The sequence below is a fragment of the Oncorhynchus gorbuscha genome, linkage group LG10 (genome assembly GCF_021184085.1).
Source record: "Oncorhynchus gorbuscha isolate QuinsamMale2020 ecotype Even-year linkage group LG10, OgorEven_v1.0, whole genome shotgun sequence".
Taxonomy (NCBI): Eukaryota; Metazoa; Chordata; class Actinopteri; order Salmoniformes; family Salmonidae; genus Oncorhynchus; species Oncorhynchus gorbuscha.
The window spans coordinates 2,874,319-2,891,231 of record NC_060182.1 but is presented as its reverse complement, the minus strand read 5'-3'; the positions used below and the strand labels follow the sequence as shown (position 1 = coordinate 2,891,231).

The following is a 16,913-nucleotide window of genomic DNA, read 5'->3' as shown; positions in this document are numbered from 1 at the left end:
GTAGTACAGTAGTCATGTTGTTGTTGTACAGTAGTCATGTTGTTGTTGTACAGTAGTCATGTTGTTGTAGTACAGTAGTCATGTTGTAGTACAGTAGTCATGTTGTTGTACAGTAGTCATGTTGTAGTACAGTAGTCATGTTGTTGTACAGTAGTCATGTTGTAGTACAGTAGTCATGTTGTTGTAGTACAGTAGTCATGTTGTTGTTGTACAGTAGCCATGTTGTTGTTGTACAGTAGTCATGTTGTTGTTGTACAGTAGTCATGTTGTTGTAGTACAGTAGTCATGTTGTTGTACAGTAGTCATGTTGTTGTTGTACAGTAGTCATGTTGTTGTTGTACAGTAGTCATGTTGTTGTAGTACAGTAGTCATGTTGTAGTACAGTAGTCATGTTGTAGTACAGTAGTCATGTTGTTGTACAGTAGTCATGTTGTTGTAGTACAGTAGTCATGTTGTTGTTGTACAGTAGCCATGTTGTTGTAGTACAGTAGTCATGTTGTTGTAGTACAGTAGTCATGTTGTTGTAGTACAGTAGTCATGTTGTTGTTGTACAGTAGTCATGTTGTTGTTGTACAGTAGTCATGTTGTTGTAGTACAGTAGTCATGTTGTAGTACAGTAGTCATGTTGTTGTACAGTAGTCATGTTGTTGTAGTACAGTAGTCATGTTGTTGTACAGTAGTCATGTTGTAGTACAGTAGTCATGTTGTTGTTGTACAGTAGTCATGTTGTAGTACAGTAGTCATGTTGTTGTAGTACAGTAGTCATGTTGTTGTACAGTAGTCATGTTGTTGTAGTACAGTAGTCATGTTGTTGTTGTACAGTAGTCATGTTGTATTACAGTAGTCATGTTGTTGTTGTACAGTAGTCATGTTGTAGTACAGTAGTCATGTTGTTGTAGTACAGTAGTCATGTTGTTGTAGTACAGTAGTCATGTTGTAGTACAGTAGTCATGTTGTTGTTGTACAGTAGTCATGTTGTAGTACAGTAGTCATGTTGTTGTAGTACAGTAGTCATGTTGTTGTAGTACAGTAGTCATGTTGTTGTTGTACAGTAGTCATGTTGTTGTAGTACAGTAGTCATGTTGTTGTACAGTAGTCATGTTGTAGTACAGTAGTCATGTTGTTGTACAGTAGTCATGTTGTTGTAGTACAGTAGTCATGTTGTTGTTGTACAGTAGTCATGTTGTATTACAGTAGTCATGTTGTTGTTGTACAGTAGTCATGTTGTAGTACAGTAGTCATGTTGTTGTAGTACAGTAGTCATGTTGTTGTAGTACAGTAGTCATGTTGTAGTACAGTAGTCATGTTGTTGTTGTACAGTAGTCATGTTGTAGTACAGTAGTCATGTTGTTGTAGTACAGTAGTCATGTTGTTGTAGTACAGTAGTCATGTTGTTGTTGTACAGTAGTCATGTTGTTGTAGTACAGTAGTCATGTTGTTGTACAGTAGTCATGTTGTTGTACAGTAGTCATGTTGTAGTACAGTAGTCATGTTGTTGTACAGTAGTCATGTTGTAGTACAGTAGTCATGTTGTTGTACAGTAGCCATGTTGTTGTAGTACAGTAGTCATGTTGTTGTAGTACAGTAGTCATGTTGTAGTACAGTAGTCATGTTGTAGTTGTACAGTAGTCATGTTGTAGTACAGTAGTCATGTTGTAGTACAGTAGTCATGTTGTTGTACAGTAGTCATGTTGTTGTACAGTAGTCATGTTGTTGTTGTACAGTAGTCATGTTGTAGTACAGTAGTCATGTTGTAGTACAGTAGTCATGTTGTAGTACAGTAGTCATGTTGTTGTTGTACAGTAGTCATGTTGTTGTAGTACAGTAGTCATGTTGTTGTACAGTAGTCATGTTGTTGTAGTACAGTAGTCATGTTGTAGTACAGTAGTCATGTTGTTGTAGTACAGTAGTCATGTTGTTGTACAGTAGTCATGTTGTAGTACAGTAGTCATGTTGTTGTAGTACAGTAGTCATGTTGTTGTAGTACAGTAGTCATGTTGTTGTAGTACAGTAGTCATGTTGTTGTAGTACAGTAGTCATGTTGTTGTACAGTAGTCATGTTGTTGTAGTACAGTAGTCATGTTGTTGTAGTACAGTAGTCATGTTGTAGTACAGTAGTCATGTTGTTGTAGTACAGTAGCCATGTTGTTGTAGTACAGTAGTCATGTTGTAGTACAGTAGTCATGTTGTTGTAGTACAGTAGTCATGTTGTAGTACAGTAGTCATGTTGTTGTAGTACAGTAGCCATGTTGTTGTTGTACAGTAGCCATGTTGTTGTAGTACAGTAGCCATGTTGTTGTAGTACAGTAGTCATGTTGTTGTTGTACAGTAGTAATGTTGTTGTAGTACAGTAGTCATGTTGTTGTTGTACAGTAGTCATGTTGTTGTACAGTAGTCATGTTGTTGTTGTACAGTAGTCATGTTGTAGTGTCACTTTAGTATGTTTACTATATTGGATGGCTAATATGTTCGTTGCTCCTGGCTCAGCTGTGGTTGTAGTTTCCACCAGCATGTTCTGTTGGTAGTTACCGACCGGCCCCATGTTGTGAATAGATCTGTTCTGCTGTCTAACACTGTGTGTGTATGTGTGAGGGAGAAGGAGAGAGAGAGAGAGAGAGGGAGAGAGGGAGGTGGAGAGTGAGAGGAGAGCATTCAGTATGTAAATAGAGAGATAGGGAGAGCGAGAAGGAGGGAGAGCGAGAAGGAGGGAGAGCGAGAAGGGGAGAGAGCGAGAAGGAGGGAGAGCGAGAAGGGGAGAGAGCGAGAAGGGGAGAGAGCGAGAAGGGGAGAGAGCGAGAAGGGGAGAGAGCGAGAAGGAGGGAGAGCGAGAAGGGGAGAGACATATAAAGAGAGAGGGGGAGAGAGATGCAAAGAGAGAGGGGGGAGAGATAGAGAGATACAAAGAGAGAGGGGGAGAGATAAAGAGATACAACGAGAGAGGGGGAGGGGGAGAGAGATACAAAGAGAGAGGGGGAGAGATAGAGAGATACAACGAGAGAGGGGGAGGGGGAGAGAGATACAAAGAGAGAGGGGGAGAGAGATACAAAGAGAGAGGGGGAGAGATAGAGAGATACAAAGAGAGAGGGGGAGAGAGAGAGAGATACAAAGAGAGAGGGGGAGAGAGAGAGAGAGATACAAAGAGAGAGGGGGAGAGAGAGAGATGCAAAGAGAGAGGGGGGAGAGAGAGAGAGATACAAAGAGAGAGGGAGGAGAGAGAGAGAGAGATGCAAAGAGAGAGGGAGGAGAGATAGAGTGTGTGTGAGAGAGTGATTGACAGTAAACTGTTGTCGTCATGGGTGTCCACATTTCCTCAGTGTGTTGGTGGGGTGTACAGACTATGATTAACACACTGTGTGTGTGTGTGTGGCCCAGTGTGTGTGTGGCCCAGTGTGTGTGTGGCCCAGTGTGTGTGTGGCCCAGTGTGTGTGTGGCCCAGTGTGTGTGTGGCCCAGTGTAGAGAGTGGAGTCCATCTCTCTCATCCTCGTCCACACCACCTGCACCATGTGGTTTTTCTACAGGAAGAATAACAAGCTTCCGAAGCGGGCCCGGGCGTACATGTGAGTCCGACCACTGGTTTGTGTGTGTGTGTGTGTGTGGGGGGAGGGGGGGACTACATGTGAGTCCGACCACTGGTGTGTGTGTGTGTGTGTGTGTGTGTGTGTGTGTGTGTGTGTGTGTGTGTGTGTGTGTGTGTGTGTGTGTGTGTGTGTGTGTGTGTGTGTGTGTGTGTGTGTGTGTGTGTGTGTGTGTGTGTGTGTGTGTGTGTGGGACTACATGTGAGTCCGACCACTGGTGTGTGTGTGTGTGTGTGTGTGTGTGTGTGTGTGTGTGTGTGTGTGTGTGTGTGTGTGTGTGTGTGTGTGTGTGTGTGTGTGTGTGTGTGTGTGTGGGACTACATGTGAGTCCGACCACTGGTGTCTGTGTGTGTGTGTGGGGGGCTACATGTGAGTCCGACCACTGGTGTGTGTGTGTGTGTGTGTGTGTGTGTGTGTGTGTGTGTGTGTGTGTGTGTGTGTGTGTGTGTGTGTGTGTGTGTGTGTGTGTGTGTGTGTGTGTGTGTGCGCGAGCGGGTAGAAGCAGAAACTATTTTACACCGATCCAGCCACTGCCAGACTCACATGTAGCCCCCCCCCCCACACACACACACACACCAGTGGTCGGACTCACATGTAGTCCCACACACACACACAGAGTCTCTAGGTATCTCTAGGTGTCTCTCGGTGTCTCTATGTGTCTCTAGGTGTCTCTAGGTATGTCCTAGTCTAGATAGTTGATGTTGTGTCTCTAGGTGTCTCTAGGTGTCTCTAGGTGTCTCTAGGTGTCTCTAGGTATGTCCTAGTCTAGATGGTTAATGTTGTGTCTCTAGGTGTCTCTAGGTGTCTCTAGGTGTCTCTAGGTGTCTCTAGGTGTCTCTAGGTATATCCTAGTCTAGATGGTGGTTGTTGTGTCTCTAGATGTCTCTAGGTGTCTCTAGGTGTCTCTAGGTGTCTCTAGGTGTCTCTAGGTGTCTCTAGGTATGTCCTAGTCTAGATGGTTAATGTTGTGTCTCTAGGTGTCTCTAGGTGTCTCTAGGTGTCTCTAGATGTCTCTAGATGTCTCTAGGTGTCTCTAGGTGTCTCTAGATGTCTCTAGGTGTCTCTAGGTGTCTCTAGGTGTCTCTAGGTGTCTCTAGGTGTCTCTAGGTATGTCCTAGTCTAGATGGTGGTTGTTGTGTCTCTAGGTGTCTCTAGGTGTCTCTAGGTGTCTCTAGGTGTCTCTAGGTGTCTCTAGGTATGTCCTAGTCTAGATGGTGGTTGTTGTGTCTCTAGGTGTCTCTAGGTGTCTCTAGGTGTCTCTAGGTGTCTCTAGGTATGTCCTAGTCTAGATAGTTGATGTTGTGTCTCTAGGTGTCTCTAGGTGTCTCTAGGTGTCTCTAGGTGTCTCTATGTCCTAGTCTAGATGTGGATATTGAGTATTCTGCCATATTAAATCCAATAAGGACGACTGAAAACACCATGTCAAATACTCATAGATTACTAGTAGATTACTCATAGATTACTAGTAGATTACTCATAGATTACTAGTAGATTACTCATAGATTACTAGTAGATTACTCATAGATTACTAGTAGATTACTCATAGATTACTAGTAGATTACTCATAGATTACTAGTCTTTCATCTGCTGTCCTACCTATCCCCTCATTCATATTTAAACCAATTGTCCTCTACTCTCTCTCTCCCTCTCCCTCTGCCTCTTCCCTCTCCCTCTGTCTATCTCTCCCTCTCCCTCTGTCTATCTCTCCCTCTCCCTCTCCCTCTCCCTCTCCCTCTCCCTCTCCCTCTCCCTCTCCCTCTCCCTCTCCCTCTCCCTCTGTCTATCTCTCTCTCTCTCTCTCTCTCTCTCTCTCTCTCCCTCTCCCTCTGTCTATCTCTCCCTCTCCCTCTCCCTCTCCCTCTCCCTCTCCCTCTAGTGTGGACGAGTCTCACCGTGACGACACAGGCAGTTTCTCCGACAGCACCTGTAGACAGGGATCCTACCTAAGCAGCTCTGATCATCGCTACAACAGTGGCCCCGGCCCACTGGGCCACCACCCCCAGGGCCCCCCGGTGGCCCCCCCTAGCCCTGCCTCCCTGGCCTGGGCCCAGAGGACCTGGCACCAGCCTGCCAGCCTGGCGCTCCGGAAGCAGGAGGAGGAGGACAACAGGCGCTGCAAAGCCCTGTCCGACAGCTATGAGCTCTCCACAGACCTGCAGGACAAGAAGGTGTTTTTTCCATTTTGTAACTTTTTTTTTGTAACCCGATATCAAGGTGCTTTAGTCCAAGACTAATCTGTGTCCTGACAGTTTTCTAGTTTTCTCATTTGTTATTTGTTATATTCTGAATGCATACAGTACGTGTAATAGACTGTTGCTGATTCTGCTGACGTTGTATTCCATGTTGTTATGGATTCTGTTGCTGTGTGACATCATGACGACAAATTAGTGAACATAACCCTGGTTCAGGTCCTTTTCAACAGAAACTAAAGAACATCCTTTCAAAACAGAGGCTATAGAGATGTCCCTTATGAACAATTTGTATAGGGTTGCTATGGCAATATTCCCTTACAAAGCTCCCCTAATCTCCAGCTCTGTCATTGTTCCTTTACACTTCCTTCTGCTCTCTCATTGGTCCTTTACACTTCCCCCTACACTCTGACTGGTCCTTTCCAATTCCCCCTACTCACGGATCGATCCGTTCCACTTCCTCATGCTCTCTCATTGGTTCTCTCCACTTCCTCCCACTCTCTCATTGGTTCTGTCCACACTTCCTGTTTCTTGTAAGGTGGAGATGCTGGAGAGGAAGTACGGAGGGTACTTGCTCAGTCGGCAGGCGGCGCGCACCATCCAGACGGCGTTCCGTCAGTACCGCATGAACAAGAACTTTGAGCGGCTGCGAAGCTCCGCCTCCGAGAGCCGGATGACTCAACGTATCATCCTGTCTGACATGAGACTTCAGTACTCGTTTGACGAGCGACAGGGCCAGCCCCAGGGACAAGGGGTTCAGCAGGGACAGAGGTATCCTCACCCTGGAGGACACCCTGGGGATGAAGAGATGCAGGCTGGGTCTCCTCCACGCTGCGAGGGGGACAGAGAGGAGTACACATACCTGGACGAGACCTTCTCCAAACAGGTGAGAGTTAGTAACATACCTGGACGAGACCTTCTCCAAACAGGTGAGAGTTAGTAACATACCTGGATGAGATCTTCTCCAAACAGGTGAGAGTTAGTAACATACCTGGATGAGATCTTCTCCAAACAGGTGAGAGTTAGTAACATACCTGGACGAGACCTTCTCCAAACAGGTGAGAGTTAGTAACATACCTGGATGAGATCTTCTCCAAACAGGTGAGAGTTAGTAACATACCTGGACGAGACCTTCTCCAAACAGGTGAGAGTTAGTAACATACCTGGACGAGACCTTCTCCAAACAGGTGAGAGTTAGTAACATACCTGGACGAGACCTTCTCCAAACAGGTGAGAGTTAGTAACATACCTGTGTGACTCACCGTTCTGTCTTTATCCAACCTGTGTGACTCACCGTTCTGTCTTTATCCAACCTGTGTGACTGTCTTTATCCAACCTGTGTGACTGTCTTTATCCAACCTGTGTGACTCTCCGTTCTGTCTTTATCCAACCTGTGTGACTCTCTGTTCTGTCTTTATCCAACCTGTGTGACTGTCTTTATCCAACCTGTGTGACTCTCCGTTCTGTCTTTATCCAACCTGTGTGACTGTCTTTATCCAACCTGTGTGACTCTCCGTTCTGTCTTTATCCAACCTGTGTGACTGTCTTTATCCAACCTGTGTGACTCACCGTTCTGTCTTTATCCAACCTGTGTGACTGTCTTTATCCAACCTGTGTGACTGTCTTTATCCAACCTGTGTGACTGTCTTTATCCAACCTGTGTGACTCTCCGTTCTGTCTTTATGCAACCTGTGTGACTCTCCGTTCTGTCTTTATCCAACCTGTGTGACTGTCTTTATCCAACCTGTGTGACTCTCTGTTCTGTCTTTATCCAACCTGTGTGACTGTCTTTATCCAACCTGTGTGACTCTCCGTTCTGTCTTTATCCAACCTGTGTGACTGTCTTTATCCAACCTGTGTGACTCACCGTTCTGTCTTTATCCAACCTGTGTGACTGTCTTTATCCAACCTGTGTGACTGTCTTTATCCAACCTGTGTGACTCTCCGTTCTGTCTTTATCCAACCTGTGTGACTGTCTTTATCCAACCTGTGTGACTCACCGTTCTGTCTTTATCCAACCTGTGTGACTGTCTTTATCCAACCTGTGTGACTGTCTTTATCCAACCTGTGTGACTCTCCGTTCTGTCTTTATCCAACCTGTGTGACTCTCCGTTCTGTCTTTATCCAACCTGTGTGACTCTCCGTTCTGTCTTTATCCAACCTGTGTGACTGTCTTTATCCAATCTGTGTGACTCTCCGTTCTGTCTTTATGCAACCTGTGTGACTCTCCGTTCTGTCTTTATCCAACCTGTGTGACTGTCTTTATCCAACCTGTGTGACTCTCCGTTCTGTCTTTATCCAACCTGTGTGACTGTCTTTATCCAACCTGTGTGTGTTTTAGGTGAAGTCCCTGGCTGACTCCATCGATGACACCCTGACCTGTCAGTCTGGTGTGGAAGACGGTCAGCAGGAGGAGGAGGAGGAGGAAGAGGAGGAGGAAGGTGATGGAGACGAGACAGGGGTGGATGTGGACGACTTCGGAGAGTGTGTTTGGAGGCCCAGGGAGGGAGACATTCAGAGGGATGGAGGAGTGGGAGGAAGAGTAGGAGGAGGAGGAGGAGAGAGACAGAGCATGCACGAAGACACCACAGCCACCTCCGACAACGACGTGACCCTCTACATGAATGACAGGCTCTCGTCCTCTCCCCTGTCCTTGGACCGGGCCCCCAGCAGCCCAGATACAGAGTATTGGAGCCCTGGAGTGTGTGGCGGCAGGGTGGGGGGGTTTGAAGACAGCCGGGACACAGAGGGAGGGTGCAACAGTAACAGCCGACGCAGCACCCCCTGTACAGAGTGTAGAGACTACAGCCTGAGAGAAGCTCACCTACCCCTGTTGACCCTCGAACCCCTGAGCGACAGCTCTGTTGATATGAGTGACCGCTCGGGCTCTATAGGCCAACGGGTCTACGAGACAGAACCAGGGGGAGGAGTTGGTGGAGGGGGGTTGCCTCAGGGCACTATTAAACATAACACCCACCCAAAGCCTCACCCCAACCCCAACGGGCGTGCTGTCCCCATACCTCCCCAGGCCCAAGGCCAGACTCGTACTGTTCTTCCTCACCACCCCCACCCCTCGGCCATCCCCTCCCACCCGCCCTACCACACCATCCTACACCACCACCATCAGCTCCCATATTACCCTCTACACCCCCACCACCCGCACCCCAATACCCCCTCCTCCTCCTCTCAGTCCCCCCAGGAACCACCCCTCACCTCCCTATTTTCCTACTCATCAGCCACACTGCCCCCTGGTGGCCAGGAGCAGGTCTGCTGTTCTGACGGAGACAACGACTCTCTCAGCTCCACCACCAACTCTAACGACACCATCAACTGCTCCTCCGGGTCCTCATCGCGCGACAGCCTCCGGGAGCCCCTCCCACCGCTCGGGAAACAGACCTATCAGAGAGAGAGCAGACACAGCTGGGATAACCCCGCCTCTAACAACGACGTGGTGCAGAGACGACAGTACCGCATCGGTCTCAACCTGTTCAACAAGTAGGTTAGACAGTACCTCATCTGACTCAACCTCTAGTAGGTTAGACAGTACCGCATCGGACTAAACCTCTAGTAAGTTAGACAGTACCGCATCGGACTCAACCTGTTCAACAAGTAGGTTAGACAGTACCGAATCTGACTCAACCTCTAGTAGGTTAGACAGTACCGAATCTGACTCAACCTCTAGTAAGTTAGACATTACCGCATCAGACTAAACCTTTAGTAGGTTAGACAGTACCTCATCAGACTAAACCTGTTCAACAAGTAGGTTAGACAGTACCTCATCAGACTAAACCTTTAGTCGCTCTGGATAAGAGCGTCTGCTAAATGACTTAAATGTAAATGTAAATGTAGGTTAGACAGTACCTCATCCGACTCAACCTCTAGTAAGTTAGACAGTACCTCATCAGACTAAACCTTTAGTAGGTTAGACAGTACCTCATCCGACTCAACCTCTAGTAAGTTAGACAGTACCTCATCAGACTAAATCTTTAGTAGGTTAGACAGTAGCTCATCAGACTAAACCTTTAGTAGGTTAGACAGTACCTCATCAGACTAAACCTGTTCAACAAGTAGGTTAGACAGTACCTCATCTGACTCAACCTTTAGTAGGTTAGACAGTACCTCATCAGACTAAACCTCTAGTAAGTTAGACAGTACCGCATCGGACTCAATCTGTTCAACAAGTAGGTTAGGCAGTATCGCATCGGACTCAACCTGTTCAACAAGTAGGTTAGACAGTACCGCATCGGACTCAATCTGTTCAACAAGTAGGTTAGACAGTACCGCATCGGACTCAACCTGTTCAACAAGTAGGTTAGACAGTACCGCATCGGACTCAACCTGTTCAACAAGTAGGTTAGACAGTACCTCATCAGACTCAACCTTTAGTAGGTTAGACAGTACCTCATCAGACTAAACCTTTAGTAGGTTAGACAGTACCTCATCAGACTCAACCTGTTCAACAAGTAGGTTAGACAGTACCTCATCAGACTCAACCTTTAGTAGGTTAGACAGTACCTCATCAGACTAAACCTCTAGTAGGTTAGACAGTACCTCATCAGACTAAACCTGTTCAACAAGTAGGTTAGACAGTACCTCATTGGACTCAATCTGTTCAACAAGTAGGTTAGACAGTACCGCATCGGACTCAACCTGTTCAACAAGTAGGTTAGACAGTACCTCATCAGACTAAACCTCTAGTAAGTTAGACAGTACCGCATCGGACTCAATCTGTTCAACAAGTAGGTTAGACAGTACCTCATCAGACTCAACCTGTTCAACAAGTAGGTTAGACAGTACCTCATCGGACTCAATCTGTTCAACAAGTAGGTTAGACAGTACCGCATCGGACTCAATCTGTTCAACAAGTAGGTTAGACAGTACCGCATCGGACTCAACCTGTTCAACAAGTAGGTTAGACAGTACCTCATCAGACTCAACCTTTAGTAGGTTAGACAGTACCTCATCAGACTCAATCTGTTCAACAAGTAGGTTAGACAGTACCTCATCAGACTCAACCTCTAGTAGGTTAGACAGTACCGCATCGGACTAAACCTCTAGTAAGTTAGACAGTACCTCATCGAACTCAACCTCTAGTAAGTTAGACAGTACCTCATCGAACTCAACCTCTAGTAAGTTAGACAGTACCTCATCGAACTCAACCTCTAGTAAGTTAGACAGTACCTCATCGAACTCAACCTCTAGTAAGTTAGACAGTACCGCATCGGACTCAACCTTTAGTACACTTCAACTGTGAGAGATGGAATCTTGAACTTCGTAGTCATGGATGAACAGGGAACGTCATCTTGAACTTCTTCTGTTTTCTAATAATTGCGCCAACAGTTGTTGCCTTCACACCAAGCTGCTTGCCTATTGTCCTGTAGCCCATCCCAGCCTAGTGCAGGTCTACAATTTTATCCCTGATGTCTTTTAGATTCCGTCTCTCACAGTTTAAGTGTACCTATAATAAAAATTACAGAGCTCTACATGCTTTGTAAGTAGGAAAACCTTCTAAATCGGCAGTGTATCAAATACTTGTTCTCCCCACTGTAGGTCCTGGATTGCAGGAAGCTTGGCCCCAGTGATATACTGGGCTGTAGGCACTATCCTCTGATGCCGAGCAATTGCCATACCAGGTGGTGATGCAACTGGTCAGGATGCTCTCGATGGTGCAGCTGTAGAACTTTGAGGTTCTGGGGACCCATGCCAAATCTTTTTAATCTCCTAAGGGGTAATAGGTTTTGTCGTACCCTCTTCACGACTGTCTTGATGTGGACATCAAGGAACTTGAAACTCTCAACCTTCTCCACTACAGCCCTGTCGATGGAAATTGGGGCCTGTTCGGCCCTCCTTTTCCTGTGGGTCATCTCCTTAGTCTTGTTTATGTTGAGGGAGAGGTTGTTATCCTGGCACCACACTGCCAGGTTTCTGACCTCCTCCCTATAGACTGTTTCGTCATTGTCGGTGACCACTGTTGTATCGTCAGCAAACTTAATGATGGTGTTGGAGTCGTGCTTGGCCACGTAGTCATGGATGAACAGGGAGTACAGGAGGAGACTAAGCACACCCCCCTGAGGGGCCCCCGTGTTGAGGTTCAGCGTGGCAGATGTATTATTGCCTACCCCTTACCACTTGGGGGCGGCCTGTCAGGAAGTCCTGGATCCAGTTGCAGAGGGAGATGTTTAGTCCCAGGATCCTTAGCTTAGTGATGAGCTTTGTTAGCACTGTGGTGTTGAACGCTGAACTGTGGTCAATGAACACCATTCTCACATTCGTACCTTTTGTCCAGCTGGGAAAGGGCAGTGTGGAGTGCAATAGAGTCTGCATCATCTGTGGATCTGTTGGTGCAGTATGCGAATTAGAGTGGGTCTAGAGTTTCTGGGATGATGGTGCTATTGTGAGCCATGACCAGCCTTTCAAAGCACTTCATGGCTAACGACGTAGTCATTTAGGCAGGTTACCTTCACTTTGTTCGGCACAGGGACTATAGTGCTCTGCTTGAAACATGTCGGTATTACAGACTCGGACAGGGACAGGTTGAAAATGTCAGTGAAGACACTTGACAGTTGGTCCACGAATGCTCTCAGTACACGTCCTGGTAATGCATCTGGCCCTGGGACCTTGTGTATGTTGACCTGTCTAAAGGTCTTACTCACATCAGCTACGGAGACCGTGATCACACAGTCGTCCGGAAACAGCTGGTGCTCTCATGCATGCTTCAGTGTTGCTTGCCTCGAAGTGAGCATAAAAGGCATTTAGCCTGTCTGGCAGGCTCGCGTCACTGGGCTGCTCGCGGCTGGGTTTCCCTTTGTAGTCCATAAGAGTTTGCAAGCCCTGCCACATCCGACGAGCGCTAGAGCCGGTGTAGTAAGATTCAATCGTAGTCCTGTATTGATGCTTTGCCTGTTTGATGGTTTGTCTGAGGGCATTGCGAGATTTCTTATAAATGCCCGGATTAGTGTCCCACTCCTAGCCTTTAGCTAGGTGTGGATGTTGCCTGTAATCCATGGCTTCTGGTTGGGATATGCACGTACAGTCACTGTGGGGACGAAGTTGTTGATGTACTTATTGATGAAGCCGATGACTGAGGTGATATACTCCTCAATGCCATTGGATGAATCCCATATTCCAGTCTGTGCCAGCAAAACAGTCCTGTAGTGTGGCATCCGCATCTTCTGACCACTTCCGTATTGAGCGAGCCACTGGTACTTCCTGTTTTAGTTTTTTGCTTGTAAGCAGGATTTAGGCAGATAGAATTAGGGTCAGTTTTGCCAAATGGAGGGCGAGGGAGAGCATTGTATACATCTCTGTGTGTGGAGTAAAAGTGATCTAGAGTTTTTTTCCTCTGGTTGCGTATGTTACATGCTGGTAGAAATGAGGTAAAACTGATTTAAGTTTACCTGCATTAAAGTCCCCGGCTACTAGGAGCGCTGCTTCTGGATGAGCAATTTCTTGTTGTCTTTTTACAGCCCGTTGAGTGTGGTCTTACTGCCAGCATCATTCTGTGGCAAATAGACAACTACGAAAAATACAGATGAGAACTCTCTTGGTAGATAGTGTGGTCTACAGCTTATCATGAGATACTCTACCTCAGGTGAGCAATAACTTGGCACTAGCTTAATATTAGACATCGCGCACCAGCTGTTACTGACAAATAGACACACACTCCCACCCCTTGTCTTACCGGACATAGCTGTTCTCGCCTGCCGATGCACAGAAAACCCAGCTGTATATCACCCGTGTCGTCGTTCAGCCACGACTCAGTGAAACATAAGATAATACAGTTTTTAATGTCCCGTTGGATAGTATCGAATGGAGCTATAGGCACGCCCTAACAACCCTGCAGCGATAGACACGCCCTAACAACCCTGCAGCGATAGACACGCCCTAACAACCCTGCAGCGATAGACACGCCCTAACAACCCTGCAGCGATAGGCACGCCCTAACAACCCTGCAGCGATAGGCACGCCCTAACAACCCTGCAGCGATAGACACGCCTAACAACCCTGCAGCGATAGACACGCCTAACAACCCTGCAGCGATAGGCACGCCCTAACAACCCTGCAGCGATAGACACGCCCTAACAACCCTGCAGCGATAGACACGCCCTAACAACCCTGCAGCGATAGACACGCCCTAACAACCCTGCAGCGATAGGCACGCCCTAACAACCCTGCAGCGATAGACACGCCCTAACAACCCTGCAGCGATAGGCACGCCCTAACAACCCTGCAGCGATAGACACGCCTAACAACCCTGCAGCGATAGACACGCCCTAACAACCCTGCAGCGATAGACACGCCCTAACAACCCTGCAGCGATAGACACGCCCTAACAACCCTGCAGCGATAGACACGCCCTAACAACCCTGCAGCGATAGGCACGCCCTAACAACCCTGCAGCGATAGACACGCCCTAACAACCCTGCAGCGATAGGCACGCCCTAACAACCCTGCAGCGATAGACACGCCCTAACAACCCTGCAGCGATAGGCACGCCCTAACAACCCTGCAGCGATAGGCACGCCCTAACAACCCTGCAGCGATAGGCACGCCCTAACAACCCTGCAGCGATAGACACGCCCTAACAACCCTGCAGCGATAGACACGCCCTAACAACCCTGCAGCGATAGACACGCCCTAACAACCCTGCAGCGATAGACACGCCCTAACAACCCTGCAGCGATAGACACGCCCTAACAACCCTGCAGCGATAGACACGCCTAACAACCCTGCAGCGATAGACACGCCCTAACAACCCTGCAGCGATAGACACGCCTAACAACCCTGCAGCGATAGGCACGCCTAACAACCCTGCAGCGATAGACACGCCCTAACAACCCTGCAGCGATAGGCACGCCCTAACAACCCTGCAGCGATAGACACGCCCTAACAACCCTGCAGCGATAGACACGCCCTAACAACCCTGCAGCGATAGACACGCCCTAACAACCCTGCAGCGATAGACACGCCCTAACAACCCTGCAGCGATAGACACGCCTAACAACCCTGCAGCGATAGGCACGCCCTAACAACCCTGCAGCGATAGGCACGCCCTAACAACCCTGCAGCGATAGGCACGCCCTAACAACCCTGCAGCGATAGGCACGCCCCTAACAACCCTGCAGCGATAGGCACGCCCTAACAACCCTGCAGCGATAGGCACGCCCTAACAACCCTGCAGCGATAGGCACGCCCTAACAACCCTGCAGCGATAGGCACGCCCTAACAACCCTGCAGCGATAGACACGCCCTAACAACCCTGCAGCGATAGGCACGCCTAACAACCCTGCAGCGATAGACACGCCCTAACAACCCTGCAGCGATAGACACGCCTAACAACCCTGCAGCGATAGGCACGCCCTAACAACCCTGCAGCGATAGGCACGCCCTAACAACCCTGCAGCGATAGGCACGCCCTAACAACCCTGCGATAGGCACGCCCTATAGGCACGCCCTAACAACCCTGCAGCGATAGGCACGCCCTAACAACCCTGCAGCGATAGGCACGCCCTAACAACCCTGCAGCGATAGACACGCCCTAACAACCCTGCAGCGATAGGCACGCCCTAACAACCCTGCAGCGATAGGCACGCCCTAACAACCCTGCAGCGATAGGCACGCCCTAACAACAACCCTGCAGCGATAGCAGCGATAGGCACGCCTAACAACCCTGCAGCGATAGGCACGCCTAACAACCCTGCAGCGATAGGCACGCCTAACAACCCTGCAGCGATAGACACGCCCTAACAACCCTGCAGCGATAGGCACGCCCTAACAACCCTGCAGCGATAGACACGCCCTAACAACCCTGCAGCGATAGGCACGCCCTAACAACCCTGCAGCGATAGGCACGCCCTAACAACCCTGCAGCGATAGGCACGCCCTAACAACCCTGCAGCGATAGGCACGCCCTAACAACCCTGCAGCGATAGGCACGCCCTAACAACCCTGCAGCGATAGGCACGCCCTAACAACCCTGCAGCGATAGACACGCCCTAACAACCCTGCAGCGATAGGCACGCCCTAACAACCCTGCAGCGATAGGCACGCCCTAACAACCCTGCAGCGATAGGCACGCCCTAACAACCCTGCAGCGATAGGCACGCCCTAACAACCCTGCAGCGATAGGCACGCCCTGCAGCGATAGGCACGCCTAACAACCCTGCAGCCCCTAGGCACCCTCTGCCCTAACAACCCTGCAGCGATAGGCACGCCCTAACAACCCTGCAGCGATAGGCACTCCCTAACAACCCTGCAGCGATAGACACGCCCTAACAACCCTGCAGCGATAGGTTTCACGCCCTAACAACCCTGCTGCGATAGGCTCCCCCTCTGTCAACCCTGCAGCGTGTTTCACGCCCTAACAACCCTGCAGCGATAGGCACGCCTCTAACAACCCTGCAGCGATAGGCACGCCCTAACAACCCTGCAGCGATAGGCACGCCCTAACAACCCTGCAGCGATAGGCACGCCCTAACAACCCTGCAGCGATAGGCACGCCTAACAACCCTGCAGCGATCTCCACGCCTAACAACCCTGCAGCTCTAGGCACGCCCCCTAACAACCCTGCAGCGATCCCTCACGCTCAACCCTGTCAGCCCTCTCTGCACGCCTAACAACCCTGCAGCGATAGGCTTTCACAAGGAGAGTTAGTTGAGTAGGTCAGTTCTTCAAGGTTCTTGATGTTGTCATTCTACTTTAAAAGTCACTTTGGATAAAAGCAGCTGTTCAGTGGCATATACAATATTTTATAATAACTCCTGTTTTTCTGTGTCTCTCCCTCTCTGTGTCTCTCCCTCTCTGTGTCTCTCCCTCTCTGTGTCTCTCCCTCTCTGTGTCTCTCCCTCTCTGTGTCTCTCCCTCTCTGTGTCTCTCTGTGTCCTCTCTGTGTCTCTCCCTCTCTGTCTCTCCCTCTCTGTGTCTCTCCCTCTCTGTGTCTCTCCCTCTCTCTGTCTCTCCCCTCTCTGTCTCTCCCTCTCTCTCTCTCCCTCTCTGTGTCTCTCCCCTCTCTGTCTCTCCCTCTCTGTGTCTCTCCCTCTCTGTGTCTCTCCCTCTCTGTCTCTCTCCTCTGTGTCTCTCCCTCTCTGTGTCTCTCCCTCTCTGTGTCTCTCCCTCTCTGTGTCTCTCCCTCTCTCTGTCTCTCCCTCT

At 48.8% G+C, this 16,913-nt stretch overlaps 1 protein-coding gene across 4 annotated transcripts in view; it reads left to right on the top strand.

The window, feature by feature from the left end:
- LOC124045451 (IQ motif and SEC7 domain-containing protein 1-like) overlaps nt 1-16,913 on the top strand; it is a 118,984-nt gene that overhangs the window by 51,067 nt on the left and 51,004 nt on the right. For 3 of the 4 annotated variants that reach the window (XR_006840859.1, XR_006840858.1, XM_046364748.1), the window contains exons 2-4: nt 5,453-5,744; nt 6,304-6,651; nt 8,107-9,260. Coding sequence is in view for 2 of the 4 variants with exons in the window: in XM_046364748.1 (XP_046220704.1) it covers nt 5,453-5,744; nt 6,304-6,651; nt 8,107-9,260 (1,794 nt within the window). In the remaining 2 variants the exon portion in view is untranslated. Of the gene's footprint in view, nt 1-3,221; nt 3,559-5,452; nt 5,745-6,303; nt 6,652-8,106; nt 9,261-16,913 lie in introns of those variants that run through there. The other variant, XM_046364749.1, reaches the window with a different exon arrangement.